Source organism: Hyperolius riggenbachi, chromosome 11 (genome assembly GCF_040937935.1).
Source record: "Hyperolius riggenbachi isolate aHypRig1 chromosome 11, aHypRig1.pri, whole genome shotgun sequence".
Taxonomy (NCBI): Eukaryota; Metazoa; Chordata; class Amphibia; order Anura; family Hyperoliidae; genus Hyperolius; species Hyperolius riggenbachi.
In genome coordinates, this window is record NC_090656.1 from 63,673,134 (window position 1) to 63,700,491 (window position 27,358).

The window sequence follows — 27,358 nt, forward strand, 5'->3', positions numbered from 1 at the left end:
TTTGTGTGTGTACAGTCTGTTGCAGGCTGATAAGGCTGGTTTTGACGGATCCGCAGAGCGTTCGCCGGAATCCGGCGTGTGTACGTGCCTTTAGGCAACTTTTAGTAACTTACAGCAAGTGATGTGGGGGAGGGGTTACTAAAGAACATTTTAAAGTATACCCAGAGCAAATAAAATGAAACTAGACACCTAAGAAGAGGGAAGCCTCTGGATCCTGCAGAGGCTTCCCATATCCTCCTAGTCTCCACCACTGTATGCAAGCAGACCCTGGGAACATTTCCGACAACAGCTTGCCAGAAATGTGATTGTGACCACGCTCCTCCTCTTGCACAAGTGTGACCATGGCCAGGCCTGCACAGTAAGCTGGAGCTGCTCATACACACAGCCGCTCCTCCTCTTGCACAAGAGTGACCATGGCCAGGCCTGCACAGTAAGCTGGAGCCGCTCATACACACAGCAGCTTCTCTTACACAAGAGTGACTATGGCCAGGGCTGCACAGTAAGCTGGAGCCGCTCATACACACAGCCGCTTCTCTTACACAAGAGTGACTATGGCCAGGGCTGCACAGTAAGCTGGAGCCGCTCATACACACAGCCGCTTCTCTTACACAAGAGTGACTGGCCAGGCCTGCACAGTAAGCTGGAGCCGCTCACACACAGCTGCTCCTCTTGCACAAGAGTGACCATGGCCAGGCCTGCACAGTAAGCTGGAGCCGCTCATACACGCAGCCGCTCCACCTCATGCACAAGAGTGACCATGGCCAGGCCTGCACAGTAAGCTAAAGCTGCTCATACACGCAGCCGCTCCTCTTGCACAAGAGTGACCATGGCCAGGCCTGCACGGTAATCTGGAGCCACTCATACACCCAGCCGCTCATACACCCAGCCGCTCAGGCACAGTATTGCCACGCTTGTGCAAAAAGGGGTGTGTCTGCATCTTCCAAAGTGTCCGAGGCAAAGGCAGAAAGGGCGAGGTGGACAAGAAATCTCTGGAGGTTTCTTGTGTCCACACAAGACACTCTTCCTAGGCAAGAATCTCTTTTTGGTTTAGTTTTTCTTCGGGTACAATTTAAAAACAATTGAAAAACATACTTATGGACAGGGAAGGCTCTGGGTCCTATAGAGCCTTCCCGTTCCTCTCAGGGTCCCCTCGTTCCAGCGCTGTCACCCGTTTGAATCTGCTGCCATGGGAGGCTTTGGGACCCTGAGTGCTTCCCAAGATGGGCGGTTTCATACTGCACAAGTGCTCATGCATGCGCAGTACAGAGCAGCCTGTCTTCAGGAGTACTCATGCCTCTAAAGCCTTCCATGGCAGCCCAGACCAGTGTTCGACTTATTGGACGAATACTGCTAACGGGAGTGACAGCGGTGGAACGAAGGGACCGTGGGAGGAACGGGAAGGCTCTATAGAGCTCAGACCCTCCCCTCTCCTTAGGTGAGTATCTGTTTTTTTTTTTTGTTTTGTTTTTTAACTTCAGTATTGCTTTAAGTGTAAAGGCTCTTCAACTTTAAGAATAACCATTAGACCATCAGTGCTAAACATGGATTAAAAAAACTGAGAAATGTACGTACTACAGTGTAATACTGACACTTCAGAATCAGCCTATATACCTGCTATCACTATGGCTAATGGATCTTCAGACACGGGAACCGCCCCCTCCTTCTCTTCACATGGTTTCTCCACTGGCTGAGGACTGGTGGCGGGAGGGGAATACTTGGTCTCCACATAGGCCACCAGCGGAGATGTAGAGGGCTTAGAGTTGTGGAAAAGACTAGCCCATGACTTAGCTGGTGGGTTGAGGGAAGGAGGAGGAGCGGTGGCCTGAGGAGCAGGCTGAGGCGGTACGAGGTCCTCCGGCTTGGCTGGCTCAGGGGGAGAGGCAGCCTCGACATGGTCATCCACCCCGTTTGAGGTGGGCACTTCCTCTGTAGTTTCAAGTGTTTGTCCGTTACTTACTCCAAGGGTTTCAGTAGTAGTAATAATAATATCGGAGTCAGCCTGTGGCTGCTCCCCAGCTGTCCTTACTGGGCTCTCCCTTCCGGCCTCCGATGGGCTGCAAGGTGGCAGTAATTCAACAACACTGCATGTCTCAGGCTGGCCAGCAGTCCTGTCATTGTCTAGTGCACTAGGAAGGGGAGACACCTCGTCATTGGCGGTCTCGCTATTATAGTCCACAGAGTGATCTGGGCTGTTACAAGTCCTAGGAGATGGGGATGATAACGGTGCATCCTCTGCCGCCTCAGGCTCATCATTGGCTATACTATTAAATCCTGTCACGCTGGCATGGCCATTTAGTAAGGTCTCTGACTGGGCGTTGCCATCAGCAACCCCTTCTAAGTAATTATAATATCCAGGTGGCCTTTTTTTCTTCTTTTTGCGCTCTCTCTGGCCTAATCCGCTGTTCCCGTCACTGTCCGCGTTCCCGCTGCCGTCGGGAAGGGCGGCCTCGGGGCACTGCCCATCCACGTTGTCACAGTTGTTTGTGTGAAGATCATCTTCAGAACTCTGGGCTGTAGCGCAGGCAAGTATAAACTCCGGGGCCTGAGGGTTCAAAGTGCTTGAAATACTGTAGTCGGAATTGTTGAGGAAGCCCGCATCCGGATCGATCACTTCGCTTACGCCAAACTCTATGCGCTGATAGTCGTCACCTGAAAGATTAATAAGAAGTCAGTTACTGGTAGCCGTGTGCGTTTCAAGATACCACTGTGCTACACATAGCGGAGAAGTCCACAGAGTTGTGAGGAAGATCAGATGCAAAAATCACAACCTGACTGTCCATAACAAAAAAACAAAACAAAAAAAAACCCTACGTCTGCTAGACCTACATGCTCGCCACTTACAAGACTTCTCCTGATCATTTCCCCTCCTCTGGAACTCCCTTCCTGAACACATCCGCCACTCAACCTCTTCAGGCACAACCTGAAAACTCACCTCTTCAGGCAAGCGTACTCTCACTTGGGACATTTTGGCCACTGACCACCACTTTACCATCTCATAAGGCAGAATTCCACTGTTGAGCACTTTGACATCAGTCTACGATGCATTAGCGGTTTGAAAAACATACTCCCATTAACTTGAATTGGAATCACGGTGAAATTGAAACCTCACTACAATTTAGATGTGATTCTAATACAAGTCAACGGAAGTGCGTATTTCAAAACACAAACGCAGTGCGGACGGGTCACAAAGAGCTCAGTAGTATGGCTCAGCCCATACACAGCTTCCATTCACCTACTGTCCTATCCCTGAACCCATGAGACAGTGGCCTCAATTCACGGAGCATTATCAAACGTTTATCAGACACTTTATCAAACATTTGATAATTTACCTTATGGGTAAAATCTCATTTTAAATTCACTAAGGTGTTATACATTTATCAAATGTTTTACCGATAAAACGTTCAACAAATATATAACACCTTAGTGATATTTTACCCATGAGGTAAATTATCAAACGTTTGATGAAGTGTTTGATAAATTACTTGAGAACAATTTATAGCCAGCGCAACTAGTACTGTTGTTTATAAGTGTTTGATAAACGTTTGATAATGCTCCGTGAATTGAGGCCTAAGACTGATTGGCCAGGGCTGTCTTCACCTTCTGTCTCTCAATGTGGTGTGATGGGTGTACATATCTTACACCTCTATATAAATATCTGTAGTTGATTTGTTCACTGCATCAGCGATAATCCAACATTGTCCTGTATTGTTTATATCGTACCATCATACCTTGTATTCTGTTGTAAAGCACCATGGAAGATGTTGGCTGTGTATAACTTAAAGAGAACCCGAGGTGTGTTTAAAGAATGTTATCTGCATACAGAGGCTGGATCTGCCTATACAGCCCAGCCTCTGTTGCTATCCCAAACCCCACTAAGGTCCCCCTGCACTCTGCAATCCCTCATAAATCACAGCCGTGCTGTGAGGCTGTGTTTACATCTGTAGTGTCAGTCTCAGCTGCTCCCCCGCATCCTGCATAGCTCCGGTCCCTGCCCCCGTCCCTAACCTCCAATCAGCAGGGAGGGAAGGGATGCAGGCGGGGACTGGAGTTCTGCATGAGGCGGGGAGAGCAGCAGACTGACACTATAGAGATAAACACAGCCAGCTCTGACAAGCTGTTTGTCAGCAGCGTGGCTGTGATTTATGAGGGATTGCAGAGTGCAGGGGGACCTTAGGGGAGTTTGGGATAGCAACAGAGGCTGGGCTGTATAGGCAGATCCAGCCTCTGTATGCAGATAATATTCTTCAAACCCACCTCGGGTTCTCTTTAATATCCTCAACAAGAGATGCCCAACAAGATGGTAATAACCGTAGCTTGCACACAAATTTGATTTTAACCATCATCTGTGCACTTCTGAAGACTAGCACAACCGTACTGCGCACGCAAAGGCTTCCGAAGGCCCCCTGGACACCACTGAAGCACTAAACCACCTAGCCGGTTAGAGGAGTTTAATCAAGCACGGGGCAGGAACGGGAAGGCACTATAGTATCCAGAGCCTACGCTCTTCCTAGGTAACCAAATCTGAAGGAAGTTACCTCACTTTTGTTTCACTAAATTTAATGACATTGTGCAATGATATTGCGGCCTGATAATACTCAATTTCAAATAGACAGGTTCTCTTGCCTTATGCTTTAGAATGGTCTAAAATAAACGTTCTGTCTGTAATGAGGGTTTTCTTTTCGTATGCTAAATTAGGAGCGAGACTTTGGCAGCCATGGGATGAAAGGATGGGTGTACTCATATCATGACACATTGGCAGGTTACCAAATCTGGAATTTACATCTATTAAAAATTTAGAAGCCTTTCATTTATTTCCACCCCCTATTGTGTTAACACTGATAAACAGCCTCTTCAGTGATTATATTCAGCCCTTTCTCGCCGCATGCACTTTAAAATGTAAATGCTCATATACACACACACACAAAAAAAAAAGCCGTAATTCAAATGAGACGCCGAGCTGTAGCGTGCGTCTGCTCGGCAACTCGTTCGAACGACATAGCTTTCTTTAATCAACGCCAGCCAGTGCCACAGCATAATCTGAGGAAGGCGTACAGTGTTCTCCCCAGAAATATTTTGTAGCCGGGTGGCACGAAAAAGTAGCCGGGTGGGGAAGTAAGGTCACGCTGGGTGCTGCTGGAGAGGGAGGGTCACACTAGATGGGGAGATTTCTAGATCGTGCTGGTTTGGGGGAAAGGGGGGGGAATAACTTGTTTGAGAAAAAAAAAAATCACATTGCGAGCGCTTCCAAAATGCTGTATATGTATGATATTTTCATACAAATTGCAACTGTAGTGTAAATGCTACCACAGGGCAACTTTGTCATAGTACCTCTGTTTGCTGGCATTCGGTAAAGCTCTGGACATTCCCTGAAAAGCACCCCAGTGTGAAAGGGGCCTTAGTGCCATAGCCCCCATCATCACATATATGACCAGACATCATTAACCACTCCCAGCATGCAATGTATGTGACTCCTGCTGCTGTATAGGAGTGCTGACTAAAATCACACAGGCAGGTGACAATCATGGTGAGAACTCCAGAGAAGACTGTAAAAACCATGCTACAATGATTTAGTATTCTGGCTGAACTGGATGGCTGTAAATCTTCTGTTCAACCTAAAACTGTAACTGCTGAGCAAAGATACGTTAAACATGCTGTACTGAACGTTTTGCCATTCATTTGCCCATACTGGAAGCTGGATATCTCAGTGATTTGACTGAACACTTGGGGGTCAGTTTGTGATGAAGTGCAGGAACACAGTAGGCAGAGTGAATGCAGCACCAGGTTCAGGTTACAGATCCTGTAAACAGCTTGTTATCTGTATTATCAGTAGAAAAAAGGAAATGTGTTGATTAGCCAGTATTTGAGGTTTCTGGACATTGCAGGGAAAGGAGAGTGTCTGTGCACTGTAGTAGCTGGGGGAGATCAGGTGACTCACCAAAAGGAAAGCAATCAAGCTGCAGATTCTATTCTGTGCCTGAAGTCTGGACTGCAGCTGAAAGCTCCCGCGGTCTGACTCATCTCTGCTCTGTGCTAGGAGCTTTCCCCGCCCCTCCACGCTGCTGATAGGAAGGAGCTGAGGAGGAGGAGGGCGGAGATTCTAGGAGGAGGAGGGCTAGTGATTCAAAACTCCGTGCAGAGGAATGAATCGAAACTCTGCACAGGGGAATGATTCAAAACTGCAGAGAATTGATTCAAAACTCCGTGCAGAGGAATGAGTCTCTGCTTTAGATCCTAATCCTGATCCTTTAGAGCCTAATCACAGCAGCCGGGCGGGAACAGAGACCCAGGTGGGCGCTCCGCCCGGCTAATAGGCTCTGGGGAGAACACTGGCGTAGTGATGCTGAAACGGGCAATAACGCGGCAGGCACATTCGGAGTAGGACCCGCCCACCGCCAGTCTTGCCAAAATCCAGACACCAGCGCTGCTGGCCACAGTGTGAGGAGACAAGAAGCAAAGATGTGTGAGAGGGGCTCTGACTCCACCGTTTTTAACAATGATCCTGTAAGTAGAATTATTTTATTGCGGTTACATAAATGGAAGTTAATGCACTATAGAGGGCCCGTTTTTCACATACAGATTCTACTTGCCCAGAAGTTGCATTTGGATACTTTTCTTTCTTGTTTGAGCGCATGAACTATCTTGAAACTTTGCTACACCTGATCTGCATGCTTGTTCTGGGGCTATGGCTAAAAGAATTAGAGGCAGAGGATCAGCAAGACAGCCAGGCAATGTGCATTGTTTAAAAAGAAACAATATCACTCACTTAAAGCCTCATCTACACAGGTAGATGAGGCAGCGATTAGGCGGCTCGATTAGCCGCCAGATTGCCTCTTCCACGTCCCCGCTCGTGCGCCGCATTCGATTCCCCGCTCGTCCCCGCTTCTCTTCCGCTAGATTCCCTGCCATTGTCCCCTCGCGGGGAGCGAGCAGGGAATCGGCGGAAGCAAGATCCGTCCTGTCGGATCTTATCAATCGAGCCGCATCAGCGGCTCAATTGATAAGAAACATCGCGGCCGCATCTACGCGTGTAGATGCGGCTTTGGTTGTCCTTTTAACACACTTCTGCCGCAATCTGAGCACAATAGAGGAGCAGAAGCAATGACTGCTTCCATCTGTTCAGTGAAATTATCTGTCTTCCAATTGGGCAATCATCAAAGCCAACTTCTACAGCTAGTAAATCTTGAAGGAAAAAAAAAAAAAAAAGTCAAATTTTGAAGGACAAGTGACCTGGGAACGAAATGGACGCTGGCAACAATACCAGTTGCCTGGCAGCCCTGCTGATCTTTCTGGCATCAGAAGTGTCTATCATATACCTGAAACAAGCATGCAGCAAAGGCAGTCACACTTCAGTCAGAGCACCTGATCTGCTTTCTTGTTCAGGGTATATGGCTAAAAGTATTAGAGGCAGAAGGTCAGCAAGACAGCCAGGCAATGTGCATTGTTTAAAAGGAAATATATATGGCAGTCTCCATATCACTCTTACATCAGGTGCCCTTTAAAAACCTAGACCAATGGCACTTCACGGAGTTCCCCTTTAAAGGCTCCAGAAGCATTTCCAGGAAGAGTTTACTGCTTTCATTTATGAAGTAACTGTCATTAAGTAGCCCAGAGTAAAACATTGTTACCATGCAACTCATGCAGCCGTAAGATTCCAGTGTATACATTCCCCTCAGCAAAGCTCCCATAGTAACCCATCACAGCATGCCTCTGTCCATTGTGTAACGCTGGATTACAAGCTACAGTGCCGCGTACATCAATCATCAGCCCTTCTCTCAGTCCAAACAAGCCAGAGCAGTCATCATTCACACACTGCAGGAACCGTTCACACACTGGATCCTTACCATCTTGTAGATCGCTTGAAGACTGAGGCGCGTATAAAACGTTTTCATTAAAAGGTGGTAACTACAGAGAAAGAAAAAAGGTTTTATAGCATTAGTGGGAGATTCATTACTGAAGAGCTGAAACATCACATGGAACAGAGCAACATTGGCAGGCTATGGTCAATGTAAAGCAGGTGGAACACCTTCAATGAAACATCCACATGGAACACAGCAGCACTGGCAGGCTACTGCCAATTTAATACAGGTAGAACACTGACAAAGACACAGAACATTTACTCAAAGTGGCAGAGCTGCAGCCCAATATATAGGCCTTAGCAGTGTTAGGGAGACTTGCCCAATGTCTCCTTACTGAATAAGTGCTGGCTTACTGAACAGGAAGAGCTGAGATTTGAACCCAGGACTCCTGTGTCAGAGGCCGAGCCATTAACCAGTACACTATCCAACACTTTCAATGAATATCAGTCTAATGTTAGCCATACAATGATTTTTTTTTTTGCCCAATTAGACATTTGCTTAAACAAAAATATTTGATTGATTGTATATTGAAACAGAGTTTAGTATTTACAATTGTAATTACAATTTATATTAAAAGGTCCTCTGTCACGAAAATCTTAAAGTACATGTAAATATATACAAATAAGTATGTTTCTTTCAGAATAAAATGAGTTATAAATTACTTTTCTCCTATGTTGCTGTCACTTACAGTAAGTAGTAGAAATCTGACAGAAGCGACAGGTTATGGACTAGCCCATCTTCTCATGGGGGGGGAGGGGGAGTGTTCTCAGAGTTTTCTTTATTTTTAAAAGCGCTTAGTATATGGCAGCTGCTCCCTCCAACCGCCAAAAAGTGTGCAGCGAGCAGGGAGGCTGGCCAGCATCTTTGTATACATTTTTTTTCAGAGAATATCTTTATAAAGAATAAAGAACATGCCGAGAATGCCCCATGAAAAGATGGACTAGCCCAAAACCTGTCGGTACTGTCAGATTTCTACTACCTACTGTAAGTGACAGGAACACAGGAGAAAAGTAATGTTTGGCTCATTTTACTCTGGAGGAAATGTACTTCTTATTTGTATGTTTTAAATTTTAAAGAGAACCCGAGGTGTGTTTAAAGAATGTTCTCTGCATACAGAGGCTGGATCTGCCTATACAGCCCAGCCTCTGTTGCTATCCCAAACCCCACTAAGGTCCCCCTGCACTCTGCAATCCCTCATAAATCACAGCCCTGCTGTGAGGCTGTGTTTACATCTGTAGTGTCAGTCTCAGATGCTCCCCCGCCTCCTGCATAGCTCCGGTCCCTGCCCCTGTCCCTTCCCTCCAATCAGCAGGGAGGGAAGGGATGCAGGCGGTGACTGGAGTTCTGCAGGAGGCGGGGAGAGCAGCAGACTGACACTATAGAGATAAACACAGCCAGCTCTGACAAGCTGTTTGTCAGCAGCGTGGCTGTGATTTATGAGGGATTGCAGAGTGCAGGGGGACCTTAGGGGGGTTTGGGATAGCAACAGAGGCTGGGCTGTATAGGCAGATCCAGCCTCTGTATGCAGATAATATTCTTCAAACCCACCTCGGGTTCTCTTTAAGACTTTCATGACAGTGCCTCTTCAAGGTTGAAACACTAAACCACAATATTGGTTTGTGACCAGTCAGTCATAACATTGATCGTAATAGCTGGATATGGAGGCTGCCATATTTATTTCCTTTTAAACAATACCAGTTACCTGGCAGTCCTGCTGATCCTTCATGCACCAATAGTGTAAATCAAACACCTGATAAAAACCATGTGGATAATCCAGTCAAACATTTGACTTCCATGCTTTTTCCGGGTCTACGGCAGAAGATCAGCAGGACAGCCAGGCAACTGGTATTGTTTAAAAAGAAATAAATATGGCAGCCTCCATATTCCTCACTTCAAGTGTCCTTTAAAGTAAACCTAAGACGAGGGCTGTAAGAGAATTTTTATTTACCTGGGGCTTCTTCCAGCTCCCCCCTGTAGTCTGTCAACAAACTGAATCCTCCTAGTTTGATCCGCAGTACTGCTGATTTAAGTCCACAACCTGGCCAGGGCACGGGCTACTGGGCATGCACTGTTCCATCTCCCATGCACAGAACACTCACAGGGAGCACGATTGTGGTGAGGGCTGGGATAGCGCATATGCAGTAGCACGCGACTCAGCTACCCACAGACTAATACGGACTGAACATGGAAGACACAAAGGGAGCTGACAAACTACGGGGGCTGGAAGAAGCCAAAGTGAGTAATAAACGTCTTGTCCCCTTCGTCTCAGGTACACTTGAAGGTGTCTAACCATTCCCCAGTTTACCCTGGTTGTGAAATAGAGTAAATAGAGTTGTGTAGGCACAGCGTACAGATGGTGTACTCACTGTGTGAGCACTGTCAGCTACATGAAATGACTCCCGGGCAAAAGTGAGACTAAGGCCTCGTTCACATCTGCTGCGCTGAAAAACGAGTTAAAGCGCATGGTAAAAAACGCATGCGCTTGTGCGCGCTTTAGTCCGCGTTTCTGTGCGTTGCGCTGCGCTTCTTTAAAGCACGTTTTGCTTACTGTAGCAGCAGCAGTTGTCAATAAAACTTTGTTTTTGTATGTAAATGTATTTTTTTCTCCAATTAGGGGTAAAAAACGCATGCGCTTCTATGCGCTTGTACGCGCTTCTATGCGCTAAAAAAGCGGACCCATTCACTTGCATTGCTGTGCGCTTTCCAGCTCAACGCACAGAAATGCCTGCAACACTACGTTTCTGTAACGCTGCTCAGCGCAGCGCATAGATGTGAACCAGCTACATTTAGTTACATGGGAAAATGAATACCTTGCTGATCGCACAGGGCAGTGCGCTGTGGAAAGCGCACAGAAACGGCCCTGATGTGAACGAGGCCTAAGTCTTATTAACCATTTCGGGCACTTCTCTTTCTGATTACACCAGTGTGGAAAATTGTTAGATAAAAGGAAGCAATGTGACAGCAATTCTGCTGGAAACTCTGCTAAACATTTTCACAATTACAGACCACTAGCTTTAACAAATAGAATTACATTTCACAATTTGCAAAGAGAGGTACAGAGACTAACCAGCAAGCTCATGGTGAACCAGAACTCATTGGAGTGTGTGAGGGGCTACAATGGTCCTAAAAGCCCCCTTAAATGGCATAATTAATCCATGCCATGCACGGATGAGGATCAAACAATCCGAAACAGTCTGTATGCATATTGGATTATTATGGCTCTGTACAAATTAACAAGCTCACACATCATTGCATTCCAGCGGTTCTGGAGGTGTGTTTAGCTTCTAAGGACAACAATGGTTAATTTGGATATATTCAGCAGTGATGCACTGGGAGACATCTCGGAGCTCACTCCAACCTGAATTATCGCAAATTCTTTCTGTTTTAAGAAAGCAAACTCTTGCTTTCCTTAGTATTTTAGTAAGGGGGCTTTTAGGACCATTGAAGCCCCTCACACACTCCAATGAGTTCTGGGTCACCATGAGCTTTCTGGATAGTCTGTACCTCTCTGTGTTACAAGCCCTACTTCACAGAGCCAAATTAATCCATGCCATGCACTGATGAGGATCAAACAATCCGAAACAGTTTGTATGCATGTTGGATTATCACAGCTCTGTACAAATTAACAAGTTGACACATTGCATTCCAGCGGTTCTAGAGGTGTGTTTAGCTTCTAAGGGCAACAATGGTTAATTTGCATATATTCAGCAGTGGTGCACTGGGAGACATCTCAAGCTCACTCCAACCTGAATTATCGTAAATTCTTTCTGTTTTAGGAAAGCAAACTCTTGTTTTCCACAATTTGCAAAGATTTCGCATTTTCCCTCCAGGTGTTTTATACACCAAAACTTTCAGGCAGGGTGTACATATGGCTGTGTGTGAAAGGGCAAGTTTTCTGCCATTTTTGTGTGCAGGTTTTTAGTGCGTTTGCCGGGTTCTTTTTACCGCATATGCATTTTTCAAGCATTCTGCGGGCGTTTTTATGAGTTTGCGGTTCACATATACAAACCGCTTATGCGTTTTACAATTACGTTTTATGCAAATCTCTAGGAAGACAACGGGAAGCAGAAATACATCAGAAAATAAAAAACCCATATAAAAGCACATGAAAAAGGCATACCATTGACTTTCATTGTGAGGTTTTGAAAACTATGCAACAAAACCAGAGTTTTTAAAAACGCATATGCGTTTTTTGATGCGGCCCATTGACTTGAATTAGCGGCAAAAACGCAGCATTTTCCACAACGCTAGCATTTCTGCTGTGTGTGTTCCTAGCCTCAAGTCAGTTTTCAGGATGCGCGCTCTAGAGCCTGTGACTGGCAACTGACACTTAGGGACTGAACACACTGCTGCACTTACGCTGCGCTTTCAAAATCGCATGCGTTTTTTAAATGCAAGGTCTTTTGAGAAATCATGAAAATTGTGAAGACCTGTACACACTGGTGTGATGCGTCTTCTATTCTCATTAAGGCTTTGCGATTTAAAAACGCAGCGCAAGCGCAGCAGTGTGTACAGGCCCTAGTAGTCCGAATGATGACAGCCTTGTTTTATTTCATCTAGAGAGGCTGTAAGCCTGCAGGAACGCAACCTCTTGTTGGAAAGGCTGACAAACATTCATGAATCTGAATACTTACCTCCACTGTACATCGAGCACTCACGAAAAACTGCTTAAATTCATCATCCGTAAACTCCCCAAAAATATACTGCAAAAGACAGAAAAAAAGAACATAAGGAAATGCACAGTGTAAGGCATCAGTTAAACAGTCACTCACTGCAGGCATTTGCTCATAACTGCTTATAACATATCAAACACAGACAAACAAACACAGAACATTTATATCGCGCTTTTCTCCTGGCGGACTCAAAGCGCCAGAGCTGCAGCCACTAGGACGCGCTCTATAGGCAGTAGCAGTGTTAGGGAGTCTTGCCCAAGGTCTCCTACTGAATAGGTGCTGGCTTACTTAACAGGCAGAGCCGAGATTCGAACTCAGGTCTCCTGTGTCAGAGGCAGAGCCCTTAACCATTACACTATCCAGCCACCACATATGCAGTCTCTGCTTCAAAATCTTCCCTTATGTAATCCAAGATTATCTACATCCCGCACGACTTCAGTTCCTGTTCAGGGACGCAGATAATCGTCTATTGCGGCAGATGGCCGTCGCTTGCTCCCACGCAGGTACTCGAGAGGAGATGAATGAATGGGAACACAGTTCCCATTCATTAATCTAAGCCCCCGTGTCAATGATCGCCAGCATCAATGTGATGCCTGCGGTCATTGTAACAAACAACATTAGACATCCACTCCTAACTTCCTTTTATGTGCGAGGACATCTTGTGGCCAAATAGTAAAATTACACCCACTTTTATTTTTGTTTTTTTTGTAAAAAGACCTACACAACCCACACGTGTACCATTAAAATTAACCCCTTACATCCCACACTCTCCCATAGTTACCCAAATAAAGTAATTTCATTAAAAAAAAAAAATCAATAATTACTTTAGGGAGTGAACTTTTTTTAATATGTATGTCAATAAGTTGTATGATGAGTAGTAATAAAGTTATAGGTATACGCTGGGAGCGTCCTGTGCAAATGCAGCACAGGTAGTCCCTGACTTACGAACGCCCCTCCGATACAAACAGCATGGATTCTCTGTTTCCATGGGAACAAGCCAAAAAAAAAATTTCAAATTGGACTTGTTTTTGAGAAAATGGTTTAAAAAAAAAAATCAAAGAAAAAATGGCTTTTAAACTTGTATAAACAGGTACAAAGGGCAGAGGTGACACTGGAGGCACAGAGGAGGTGTACAGGAGACAGAGATGGCACACTGTTCCGACTTAAGAACAGATTCAGGTTAAGAACAAACCTAGAGTCCTTATCTCATTTGTTAACCGAGGACTACCTGTACGGGAAAATCGCTATTGCGCCGGACACTCAGCGACAGGAGTGCGTAGAGGACTTGCACAGACGCAGTGGACAGCGACTGCAGCAGGGGACTGGAGGATCATATGGTAACGGCATGGGCACAGGGCAGCTTCAAGGGGCTGGCAGAAGCCAAAGGTAAAGGATTTTTTTTTTCATACTTCAGGTTTCCTTTAAAAGATACCAGAGCCACAGGACTCAGGTTAAATAGGCATATGTTATGGGCAGGGTGGTAAATGTTCATACTTCTTCCTTCTGTCAATTCGCCAATCTCCTGCAGTAATCCCCCTTTCTTTTGGTCGACCCGCAAAACCTAGGACCAGAACATACAGCACAACACATGCAAAGCATGCCCTTTTTTCTCCCCTGTGTCACCATACAGAAGCTTGTGTACATGTAGCCAGACGGCAAGCAACCAATCCAGCTGGATCAATTCACACTACTTTGATATTGAGCAGTCAGCCAGTGTGTACGTCATTCAAATGACATTGTTCCAGAGCATGCGCACAAATAGCTTAATATGTCACTTGCCACCTGCACGCGCGCCATTTGGAATATTGATGTTTGGGGACAACACAGTTTAAAATACTTGGTTGTTCTAGCTGGAGTAATGTTGTTGGGGTGACAATAGTCGTCCGTCTGCTGCAATTCTTATTCAGCATGTGTACGGAACCTTTAGGTCTATGGATTAGAGCTCTTTCAGCAGCGCTTTGGGATCGCCGGTGATTCCAAAAATCGATATGCCAATGAAAGTGTGACGTTTGGCCAAATCACAATTGCGGGCCCTGCAGCATTTTGCAATCACAACTCAATACAAAGTATAGGATCACTGAAAAATCTCTTTTGAATCGCTATACAAAATTATTTTTCAGCACTTGTACTACCCCAGAAACAACCAGCTTATCTCAAATCTTTTGTAGAACCTGATAACCTAAACCACTAGCACCAAAATAAAATCGCTACAAAAACCGCTTTACAAAATGCCAGCAAAAACGCTGAGCGATTGTGACTACTACCAGAGCTGAACTCAGTTGGAACAACGAGGGGAGCAGGCATGTATACTGCTGTCCTGATACCCAACCCCCCCCCCCCCTTTCCCCCTTCGCTACCTAAATGCCTCCCGGCAGCATATTCCAAGTCGGGCATTAATGCACAGTTACTGGCCCGACTGCGCACGTCCTACGTTGCATGCTCGCAAACACACTGCGCATGTCGTCACAATTAAGTCATGCGTACACGCAGAGAGTTCCTGTCCGCAGACACACGATGTGGGACGCATGCAGCCAGCCCAGCGCACTTCCACCTGACCCACAAAGTAGGGAAACTGAGATCAGGGAGAGTGGTGGGCATGAGAACAGCTTCCCATACATGCATGTTCCCCCCTGTTTTTCTGACTTCAGTTCTGGTATCCTGAAGGGCTAGTTCCCATAAGAGCCGATTTCGGGTTTTTTAGCGCTGAGTTTCGCCTTAAAAGCGATTGTGCAATGTTAGCTTATGTAAGTGCTTGCAAACATGGCTCCTGCACCATTTTCAGAGCGTTTGCGATTCAATAGAAAGGACAGGGAAATCGCTAAGCACTTGAAAAAGTGCTTTGAAAAGCAATTTCCCGAATGCCTTTAATGAATAAATACATTGTATTTATTCATTTCCGAGGCAAAGAGTTCACTTCCTGACTGATGTCAGGAAGTGAAAAGAAACTACACTAAAGTGCTTTTCTATGCAAAAATTGCTCTGAAAGTGCTTTAAAAAGCGCTTTCAAAATCACTCAGTGCTTACAATAGCGCTGGCGATTTATAATATGAATAAGGCCTTAACCGCTTGCCGACCGCGTCACGTCGATGGGCGTGGCTGCGGCAGCAGCCCCAGGACCGCCTAACGCCGATTGGCGTAAAGTCCTTGGGGCTCGCAGTGCAGGAGATCACGCGCAGGGTGCGCGCGCATCTCCTGTTTGAGGGGCGGAGCTCCGCCCCTCCTTCAGTCTCCGAGCGGCGGTTGCCGCTTGGGAGACTTTTAGACGGCGGAATCGCCGTCTAAATACATTGTACAGCGCTGCGATCAGCAGCAGTGCTGTACTGTGGACAGCCGTGTGACACGGCTGTCCCCCGGGACACTGGAGAGCGATCGGCTCTCATAGGCAGAAGCCTATGACAGCCGACCGCCATGATTGGCCGGCTGTTGGGAGGGAGGGAGGGAATTTAAAGAAGAAGCAGGTTTTTTTAACAAAAACAAAAATATTTATGTAAAAAAAAAAAAATAAACACAGAGGGGGCGATCAGACCCCACCAACAGAGAGCTCTGTTGGTGGGGAGAAAAGGGGGGGGGGGGGGAAATCACTTGTGTGCTGTGTTGTGCGGTCCTGCAGCTTGTGTTAAAGTTGCAGTGGCCTATTTCATTAAAAATGGCCTGGTCACTGGGGGGGGGGGGGGGGGGTTAGCACTGCTGTCCTCAAGAGGTTAAGGGGTCCTCATACACATCAATTTTCCCATTGATTTCTCAAAATGTCAGATTGATTAAATTTTAATAAAAAAATCGAAGTAACCTATTGATCGAAGAGGACGGAAGATTTAGGTTGATGGGGGCTGGACGATAACTCTGCAGTTCAACCGAATTTCAATAGATTCCCTGCTGGAATCACTAATGTGCAGTGTGTGATAGGAAGTGATTCTTTTCAGAAAGGAATCGATCCTTTTGAATCATTGGGTAGAGATCTATAAGTGTATGGCCAGCTTTAAGCCTCGTAGACACGCATGACTAAAGTCGGCCGAGTCGGCCAATAACCACCTCAGCCGATAGCTAGGCTTGTGTCCAATGGCCCTCTGAACGCTGCTCCGCAAGTGATCTACCCAGTGGAACAACTTATACGAGTTATGCTGCACGCCGCTCCACCGTGTGATGTCACATACATGCCGCTCAGTCGTCCCTCCGCATAGAAACAGAACGCGTTGTCAGCTGACCCGTGTCTGTACAGGCTGGCCCAAGGGTAACAGCTCCCGATCCCCAACGGGTGACATCAGTCAAAGGTATGGACGCAACTTTAGAGTAACCTTGCAAGTGTAACATGAATTGACACCTACAGCTGAATAGAGGTAACAGCACTATAAATCCTCATTCAGAGAGTAAATCCACCCATACTGCCAGCTCAACCCAAGTAGGCCTGTGTGCGAAAGGTAAAAGAGTCACAAACAGCTTCACCTTTATCCCCCCTTCCCAATTTAATAGTGGAGTAAAGCTCAAAGCACAGAGCAAAGGTCTCAAAGCAAAAGGTATGACCCCTCCCCCTTAGCGGGTTCCCATCTCCACAGCCCGTGCAGCGCTGCTTCTGTTCTGCACAATGTGACTTAATCCTGAGGCAGCGGCTCGCTCCGAATGGTCAGAGAAAAGTGCAGGCCCAGCATGTGGAATTCTTTGTACGGGAACAGGGAGATTGCTGAAATGGCATTAGTCTGACAAATGGCAGTAATCCCCGGGCCCTACACCAACAAATCCTATTACAACACACACACACAGCTTCCTCACTGCTGAACCACGGGGCAGCAATATGGACCTGCCTGAAGCGATGCAGACCATCTTCAGGAAGCACAACGCAAGAGGGGGTCAACCCAGCAAAGACTTCACAGTTTAGGGTTTACCCTGACTGGTTGTGCTCGTCTCCATGGAAACGTAACTGTAGTAACTGAGGAAACAAAGACAATTGCCAAGTAAACCAGAGCGTTTGCTCAGAGAAACAAGCCAGGATGCGGCCCGTTAGGCCGACCATACACAAATTGATGTTTCCAGCCAATCCCGTTGATAGACTCTGCCGCTCATCTATTGCTCTAACGCATCCAATCGATCCACTTTTGATTGATTTGGTGCAGTTCATTGATTAAAAGTGTAATGAGACATGGCGGAAAATTTCTGCATGGCACGGAGGGGGAGGAGCAGTAGGGGACGGAGGGCTGTATAGAGACGCTTTTACACGATTGGCTGAGCTGCACATTTGTCGGGCAGTTCAGCCTCCTGACCACGAGCACCATTTGGCAGTAAATACCTGCAGCTGAATGGCAGTGTTTGGTGTGCGTCACATTTGACATGCGGCGGCGTTTGCCGGGGTAAAAATAGTTTCATGTCCCATCTGAGGACGGCAGCAGCCATGCTCAGATGCAACTACTACATGGGGCACCAAACCGGTGAATACGCGCACCTGACAAGCAGTGAATTTACCAACTTGAGCGGCCCATGGAAAAAGGTGCCATAAGCCGCACTTCACAGTACAACACTTCCACTTTGACGGATGCTTAATACATGTTTGCTATAATCTACAGAGACTGAGCGTGCCATGAAAGGCAGACATCTATTGGAATTTCATCGATTGGCCTGGCTCAATAAGAAGTGTGTGGCTAGCTTAAAGAGGAACTTCAGCCTAAACAAACATACTGTCATTAAGTTATATTAGTTATGTTAATTAAAACAGATGGGTAATATAATCTCTTACCCACCCTGTTTTAAAAGAACAGGCAAATGTTTGTGATTTCATGGGGGCAGCCATCTTTTTGGTTGAAAGGAGGAGACAGGGAGCATGAGACAGTTCCAACTGTCCTGTGTCCTGATCACCCCTCCCAGTTGCTAGGCAACAAGAACAAAGGAAATCCCATCATGCTTTGCACAGCATCAGGGGGAAAATGCCCGGGCAGTTTTCTTTGGTGGGGTGGAGCTTAGCTTCTGTGAAGCTAAAAACGAGAAGAAAAACAAAGTTCTGATGCTGTGAAACTGTTAAAAGAAACACCAAGCCTTTTCAGTGCTGCTGAGTAGATTTTTAGTCTGGAGGTTCACTTGAACATGAAATAGATTGTGACTGCTTGCTAACGGGTGGGTGCCCTATTTTTACAGCATCTTGATAAATTGTGCTGCATGAACTCAAGGTAATAAAATATGGCAGCCTCAGCATCCCTCTTGCTACAGTTGTCCTTTAAATGGAACATGAAGTGAGGAGGATATATGGAGGCTGACATTTATTGTGTTATCCTGTTACCAGCAGTCAGGAGAAGGAGCCCTGCTATGGATAACCTAGAACTGACCAGACCTCACAACTAACAGATCACAGATATAGGAGTCAGATTACAAATACAGAAGTAATAAGATTGCAGCCAGGAGACTAGTAGGAGGCTGCCCAACCAGCCGGCAACAGCCCTGCTACATGTGTCACAGGCAGCTTTTGGGTTACTGGAGTGAGTTGTAAAGTAATGACACCTGATAAATTGTGTATGCTAAGCAACCCCCAAAAAATGTATGATGTCTCCTTTATTCCGGGCTAATTTGTCCAGCCCTGATTTAACAAGTTTTAGGCTAGCTTCACGCTGTGGAGTTGTGTTGGGTTCCCAGTAAAAAGATTGCGACATTGAAGAGAGGAAAAATTCACACTATGCATAAGGTCTGTGGAGTTGGTACAAGAATCATCAGACGCCAACTCCTCATTTTATGAAACCACCAACTCTGACTGCAGGTACCCAAAATGGCTCCAACTCCTCGACTCCGACTTCTTAGTCTAACGCTTACCAAGGCAGTGGATTTGGTCCAAAAATCATCCGACTCCTTTGTTTACGAAACCTCCAACTACAGTTACCCAAAATTGCTCTGACTCCACAGCCCTGCTATGCATTACACGTACAGTGCGATGCATATGGTTAATGAATAGTATGTTTCATCACAACTATGCACATGCACATTATGTGCTACTGCGCAGCACACCTCACTCCACAGCACTGCTTATACACCAATGAGAATGTACTGCTCTATTCTCCTTCCTATTTTCTAATTTACTCCCGACTACCTAAACTTTGTATCTGCCTGCATAATTCTGGCTCTGGTTATTGCCGCTGCCCAAATCTGTCAGAGTTCCACTATATCCGTTATTTCCATTATGCCTAGGGCAGTGCCCAAATCCAAGCCCCGTTGCTGTTCCCACTTTTGCTGTTGCCTAAGGATTCGGTATAGAGGATGGGGCCCAGCAGCTCTACCAGAGCAAGTCACCCAAGTGGGGAACCGATTGGGGGGGGGGGGCCTACTTAAGAGAGTGTTTGAGCGCGTACTTAACCCTTAGACTGCCAGTTATTTATTTTTAAAGTTACCTGCCAGTGCCAGCTAGGGCTGCACGATTAATGGTTTAAAAAAAAAAACAAAAAACGAAATGACGATGTGGGGCACGACAATTTCAAAATCGCAATATAATGTATATTTTTCCCGCCACGTTCTATGCATATAACTATAGCGCAACTCACCTTCCGGTCCGATCCCCTGCAGCCTCTTCCTACTTCCTCTCCCAGGCGTTATCGCGTTGGTAAATGTGCCCCGTGTTGACATAACCGCATGTTAACACAGGGGGTGTTGGTAATAACGCGAGGGAAAGCTGGGAGAGGACGAAGATGGCGGTGTCATCCCAGAATGTAAGTTGTTACTATACCCGCTCTCTCCCGCCACTACACCTACACTGCCTGGCTACCTACACTAGGCACCTACCTAGCTAGCCTTTACTAGTAGCAACGATACTGGCTACCTATAGTGGAGACACACACCTAGCTAACCATATAGTGCAACTAAATTGGCGGCACCTACCTAGCTAGCTAACCTTTACTAGTAAGCATCTATACTGGCTACCTATACAGGAGACACCTACCTAGCTAACCTATACTAAGGGCAACTATACTGGCGGCACCTACATAGCTAACCTTTACTAGGGGCAACTAAAGTATTACTGGCTACCTATACTGGATACACCTACCTAGCTAACCTATACTGGCGGCATTGTGAATTTAGTGCTAAAGCTTGATTTGAAGAAAATTGTGAAGAAAACGAAAACCGCAATTTTTGACGGGGGAAATAAAATTTAAAAAAAAATAAAAATCGCACATTTTTTTCCTAAAATTGTGCAAGCCTAGTGGCAGCTATGCTTGTTTTATGTTTATTAGAGGTCTCGCTCAAATTTATAAGTACCAAAGTCCACAATAGTCAGTAGGGATGTCACTGAGGAGCAAAAAAAGTTTGAGATGATTGAGAAATATGCTACAAAACTATATCAATTATGAAAATCTAGTGTAAAATGGACTAATCAAATCTTGCAGTGAAAGCATTTCATTGGTTCATTTTCAAGCTGCATAGATTTTCAGTAACGTGCCTAATTCTGCATCAACTTACAATTAGTTGCATATTTCAAGCCAAGTGGAAATTTGGTACAGAGCCAGCACAACGTACTTATCTGCTTTTAGACGTCCGTGGCACCACCTATAGACGTCCGTGGCACCACCTATAGACGTCCGTGGCACCACCTATAGACGTCCGTGGCACCACCTATAGACGTCCGTGGCACCACCTATAGACGTCCGTGGCAGGCGGAAGTCATTTTGCACTAAAATGCCTTTAGACGTTCATGGCGAATGAATGCGAAAACCGAGAAATGCCTAAAGACGTCCACAGTAGTCTCAGGGCCCTTTCACACCGAGGTGGTGCGGTATTTTTACAGCACCCTGCTGCCGGGCAATGAAAGTCTATGGAGACTTTCATACTTCCACAGTATGGTGCGACGGAAGTGACATTTTCGTTGCATCCTCAACGCAGGTCCAAAACTACACTAACGATGTGGTGATGCGTCAACTTGCAGCGATCTGCGTCGGCCCGGAAGTCATGTCAGTCTACGGCGACACATGGATTTAGAAAAAATTACCTCTGCGACATGTATCCGCATTTTAACAATATGCTTCCGCATACCCGAAACAGGAAGAGACGGCAAGCGTGTCACGTGCACGTCACTTCTTGCTTGGCCGGTGGCAATAGTACAGTGTTCCCTGAAGGCCTGTTTTTGACGGTGCGATGAACCGCATCACCAACACTGGTTTATAGTGTGAAACCTGCCTCAAGGTTAATACTCATGGTTGGGACAAACACAGCCTTATGCAATCAAGTGGATGGGACTCAGCAGTTCAATGTGCCTACATGCAGCCCAGCTCCTTCACTCAATAGAACTGGGCGAGACTCAGCATTCTAAGCAATGTGGAATACTGCACGTTTGCAGTAAGAAAGAGCTCTTTACTACATGGATTAACACTGAATAGTGGGGGATTAGGAGGTGAATGATACAACAAATACTGTCCAACGGTGCTCACACACCCTCACAGCGCATGCTTCTCACATGACGAGTCCATCCTCCCTGGCATGTACACAGAGCACCACAAAAGCAGAGGTATACACCTGTACTCACACACCCTCACAGCGCATGCTTCTCACATGACGAGTCCATCCTCCCTGGCATGTACACAGAGCACCACAAAAGCAGAGGGCTACACCTGTACTCACACACCCTCACAGCACATGCTTCTCACATGACGAGTCCATCCTCCCTGGCATGTACACAGAGCACCACAAAAGCAGAGGTATACACCTGTACTCACACACCCTCACAGCGCATGCTTCTCACATGACGAGTCCATCCTCCCTGGCATGTACACAGAGCACCACAAAAGCAGAGGGCTACAACTGTACTCACACATCCTCACAGCACATGCTTCTCACATGACGAGTCCATCCTCCCCGGCATGTACACAGAGCACCACAAAAGCAGAGGGCTACAACTGTACTCACACACCCTCACAGCACATGCTTCTCACATGACGAGTCCATCCTCCCCGGCATGTACACAGAGCACCACAAAAGCAGAGGGCTACAACTGTACTCACACACCCTCACAGCGCATGCTTCTCACATGACCAGTCCATCCTCCCAGGCATGTACACAGAGCACCACAAAAGCAGAGGGCTACAACTGTACTCACACACCCTCACGTGACAAGGCAATCCACCGAGCACTACAAGACAAGACACTACAAGCACCACTGGGGGGGTCCTTTGGATTTGGCGCCACCGGGGTGCCAGAATATTGTAGCAATATTCTACTAGCAGCAATCACCTGTGCCCTTTTTTTCCAGGTGCCTTTGTTACATGTATAACCCTGCGGCTACCTAAAAATGGATATCCATCTATTTTTTTTAGGTTTTCTCCAATTGTGGCCATACACATTTGCCCACGCGACATAAAAACAACATAACAGACTAATGGATAGTAACAAGGTCTCTATACATCAATCCCTCTCTGATACTAAAGCCGTCAAACTAAATTTTACTGGATCTCCATTTTAATATTGCTAAAATGTCTCATAAAAAATAACTTGCTGCACTCTAACAACTCTGGAAAAAGTAAACTGACGTTCAGGACTTTTTATAAGTCTCAGTCTCCCTGCTAGTGTAACTACTTCTCTAGTTTTCCCAGACAACTGCATACAGCAGGTAAAAAGTTCAGAAACATCAAGCAGAACATCAATGAGTTCATCTGCATGGCGGTTTATAAATAAAAAATGGTGCGTTCCTCTGCCTAGGCACAAGTGCACTGATGTCAGTGAGATATATGAACATCGTTTGTAGCAATATCACAGCTCACAGGCAGCGACCGGAGGGGAACGGATCTCTGATTTCTCCCGCTTTCCATGAGTCACTGTGACTTGCAATAATCTGCCTCTATATTACTCTGCTGACATCAGGTTACTTCACCCAAAACACTACTGCAAAGGCCAAGTGACCTTATAGAACAAACAATCAGTCGCATCGTCCTGATAAATAAGGCTAGTAAAGCACTTGAGTTTTTTTGCTGATGACTAAGGATGCCACAATCCCCTATTCTGAGGAGACCCGAGGACCCTGTGTGATCGCTGACACAAGGCTTCCCTGCACTAGCAGAAATAAGATGCCTGTAGCTGCACAAGACAAAAGGTGCCCATACACTGGCAGATGGGCCACCAGATAGATCCCTATGATCTAATCTGATCAGAGAGGGATCTATTGCTACTAATGTAGTGCACACAGATTTCAGCATTGTGTAACCCCCCACAAGTGTTGTAGGCCCCCACCTGTTCGCCGGCACACCTCCTCCTGTGTCCCGCAACTTTTGCCATGGCTGCCAGACAGCTGTACCACATGTCCTCGTCACATGAACATGATCAGTAGATGCGGTGGTGTCACATGGTACAGACACCCCAATGGCAATGGAGTCGGTCAGGAAGTTGAACGCTGCTCACACAACCAAGCCCTTTAGAGACAGATCTATCCAGCATGTTTGATCGATTTCAGACAGAAATTGCTCAAAATGACGATCAGGTGGCCAAGTTGCAGAAATGACAGGCGCATCCCCCTGCATCTCTTGAAACAGCGGCATACCCGCTGCGATACCAGAGCTCCCTCCTCCTCTCCACTTGGATCCGCTTCTGGGTATAGTATTGCCTCTTCCTCTTGTACACTCTGTTAGTGACTCTGGTATCATAGTCGCCTACTTAACAGCACTTGGCCACTTTACTGTGATTTTTTTTGCACATCCTTGTTCATGGTTGATATTATATGCACTGTACACATGAACAGGTTGTTTGGTCTGCTAGGACCCTCCTCACTCTACAGTATAACGTTGCACAATTTGGTACAATACTATAGAACCCGGATTCTCCACCTGATGCTACCATCTATATGAGCACCTCAGGTGATTGCAATATCCTTGCTATATCTATTCTTTATATGATCATTATTTATGAATGACATGATATTATATGACATTCTATTATGGTTCTGGTGGAGAGGACAATTTTAAGTGTTTTTACCTATAGTGATTATTGGAATATATTAATAAAATTGTGAATATATATAGATAGATAGATAGATAGATAGATAGATAGATAGATAGATAGTGTAGTGCTATTTTGGGGCTATATAGTTTTACTTCCAGTGATTGTTATTGGCTCTAGCACACGCTGATTGCTGGGCACCGAGATTTGTTACTTGCATGTTGCAGCAATGATCATTATGATCGATTTGGATACAAATCAGGTAATTTGCGGACACCCTTAGAAGAACACAAGTATGATGTGGCTGCCTTTCCACTTGCACTCTAGCAAGCAGGTGCCACGAGGTCCTCACCCAGGGCTCAACTCGTTACTTCCTGGTCTGAGGTTCACCAACGTATTGAGATAGACACATGAAAGATCAGCTTAATCTTATCAGCGTGGCAGCGCTCTAAAACATGGCTGTGTGTAATTTGTAATTATAAATTTACCTAGAAGTAGCAGGGATAGCCAACTGCTTATGCAGCCGTATTCAGAACTGTGCCATTTATCTCACCTACTGATGCTTTTATCGCATAGATAGGGTGTATCTGAATGGGATTAAAAAACGAATAATCACATTGCAGCTGTCCTTCAAAGACCTCCTCACGTGACAATCTTTCAGCTAACGAAGCATGAATCAACAAGAAGTGATCGCTCGGGGAGCAGCAGATCTATGTCCTATCACCAGTCTATTTCCATCACATTTCAACAAATACCTGATCTTATGGATGGAATTGGTGCACTTACTATTGAGGGTATGACTTACTGCAGTACAAAGCTATGCAACTGCTCCTTCCTCGCTGCTCCTCCACCTCCTGCTCTGTTAAGCCCCATCTACACCATGCCATATTGCAGCGATCCGGCGGCTCGATTAGCCGCCGGATCGCCTCTTCCGCGTGCCCGCCGCATTCGATTCCTCGCTCGTGCCCGCTTGTCCCCGCCGGCGCCGCTTATCTCCCGCACGATTCCCTGCCATTGTCCCCTTGCGGGGAGCGAGCAGGGAATCGGCGTTGCGGAGATCCGTCCTGTCGGATCTTATCAATCGAGCCGCATCAGCGGCTCGATTGATAAGGAGCATCGGGGCCGCATCTACTCGTGTAGATGCGGCTTTAAAGATGCACTCTTCCAATCGAACTAAGCATCAAATATATCAGTTACATTCTGCTCAACAGATTTGATCTAAGGTGCCCAAACACTGGCAGATGGTCTGCAGATTACTCAATGAATCTGATCAGAATGGGATCTATTGCTGCCACACACTGCAGCTTCCTCCGCCAGCCAGGACCCCCAGGCATTGTGTACCCCCCGCACTTCATGCATCTTTCTCCATGGTGGCCTGTACTCTGTAACCCTGCCACATGTACTAACGTCACATACATGCAGCAGTGTGACGGTGTACATAAACCCCCCCCCGTGACAATGGAGGAAGACAGGGGACAGCCCAGGAGGTTCACATTTTTACATAGGGAAGTGAGGGAATGGCTGGAAGTCAATTGGGAAATTGAACGTCACTGCCGCCACAAACCCAAACGAGCCCTTATGAGCGAGATCTTTTCACCGCGCCATATTGTTTTGATTGACTGTGGGCGGAAATCAATTGAAATGACTACCGCCAGGTGGATTCATCGCTTTGTTCTCCCGTTCACCCCGCCAGCCATTAGACCAGACAAACGCTTTTCTCCTGGCGGACTCAAAGCGCCAGAGCTGCAGCCACTAGGACGCGCTCTATAGGCAGTAGCAGTGTTAGGGAGACTTGCCTAAGGTCTCCTTCTGAATAGGTGCTGGCTTACTGAACAGGCAGAGCCGAGATTCGAACCCTGGTTTCCTGTGTCAGAGGCAGAGCCCTTAACCATTACACCATCCAGCCACTGTTACATCTGTGCTGCCCTGTCACACTGAGACAAAACGTGTTACAATACAGGCTAACTATGCATCTGCACAACCTCGGGACCAGCGTTGTCACCCGAGGGATCCGGTCCTGATCCCCGTCAGGCAACATCCATCTATCGTATATGGGCATTAACTTCCTAGCAAACTTGCAGAAACTACTGACAGCAGTATATGGTCTTGGGTATATTAAATACAATGAATTCTCTTATTTCTAAGTCACTGGCTTAAAAGTCCTTGTCCACAAATTATTTCTGATCAACGGCATCTGCAAACAATGTGTCTCTCTACTTCCTGTCTTAACAGGAAGTGATGGAAATTCTCAAAGAAGGTAAGCAGCTAAAATCCCAAAAGGTTCACGACTGATGCACGAAAAATCAGCAGGGCTGCCAGGCAACTGGTATTGTTTAAAAGGAAATAAATAGGTCAGCCTACATACCCCTAAGCTCTGTACATGCTCTATCACCAAGAAAAATAGTGAACCCCAATGGGTGGTGAAGAACAGACAGTGGAGCACGGGTGAATTCAATGATGGCACAACGATGGTTCACTGATTATTAGTAGAAGCAAGGAGAGGTTGCGAAGGATCAGGGAAGCCACTGGTGGATCCAGAGGCTCCCCCTACTGGGGTAACTTTTCTTACAACACAAAGAACGAGAAACTTAAAATGGCAGGCTGTCAATTAGGCCTGAACAATTTTAGGAAAAGATTGAATTGTACGATTTCTGTCAGAAATTGTGATTTCGATTGGATTTATGCCGCAGTACAGGTTAGCCAGTGTATAGATGCCGCAGTACGGGTTAGCCAGTGTATAGATGCCGCAGTACGGGTTAGCCAGTGTATAGATGCCGCAGTACAGGTTAGCCAGTGTATAGATGCCGCAGTACGGGTTAGCCGGTGTATAGGTGCCGCAGTACGGGTTAGCCAGTGTATAGGTGCCGCAGTACGGGTTAGCCAGTGTATAGGTGCCGCAGTACGGGTTAGCCAGTGTATAGGTGCCGCAGTACAGGTTAGCCAGTGTATAGG

At 46.3% G+C, this 27,358-nt stretch overlaps 1 protein-coding gene across 2 annotated transcripts in view; it reads right to left on the reverse strand.

The window, feature by feature from the left end:
• The window catches only part of USP10 (ubiquitin specific peptidase 10), a 103,019-nt gene that overhangs the window by 69,108 nt on the left and 6,553 nt on the right, over positions 1 to 27,358 (reverse strand). For both annotated transcript variants that reach the window (XM_068260180.1, XM_068260179.1), the window contains exons 2-4: positions 12,491 to 12,559; positions 7,842 to 7,902; positions 1,612 to 2,649 (exon numbers count right to left, since the gene is read on the reverse strand). In XM_068260180.1, coding sequence (XP_068116281.1) covers positions 1,612 to 2,649; positions 7,842 to 7,902; positions 12,491 to 12,559 — 1,168 coding nt within the window. The remainder of the gene's footprint in view (positions 1 to 1,611; positions 2,650 to 7,841; positions 7,903 to 12,490; positions 12,560 to 27,358) is intronic.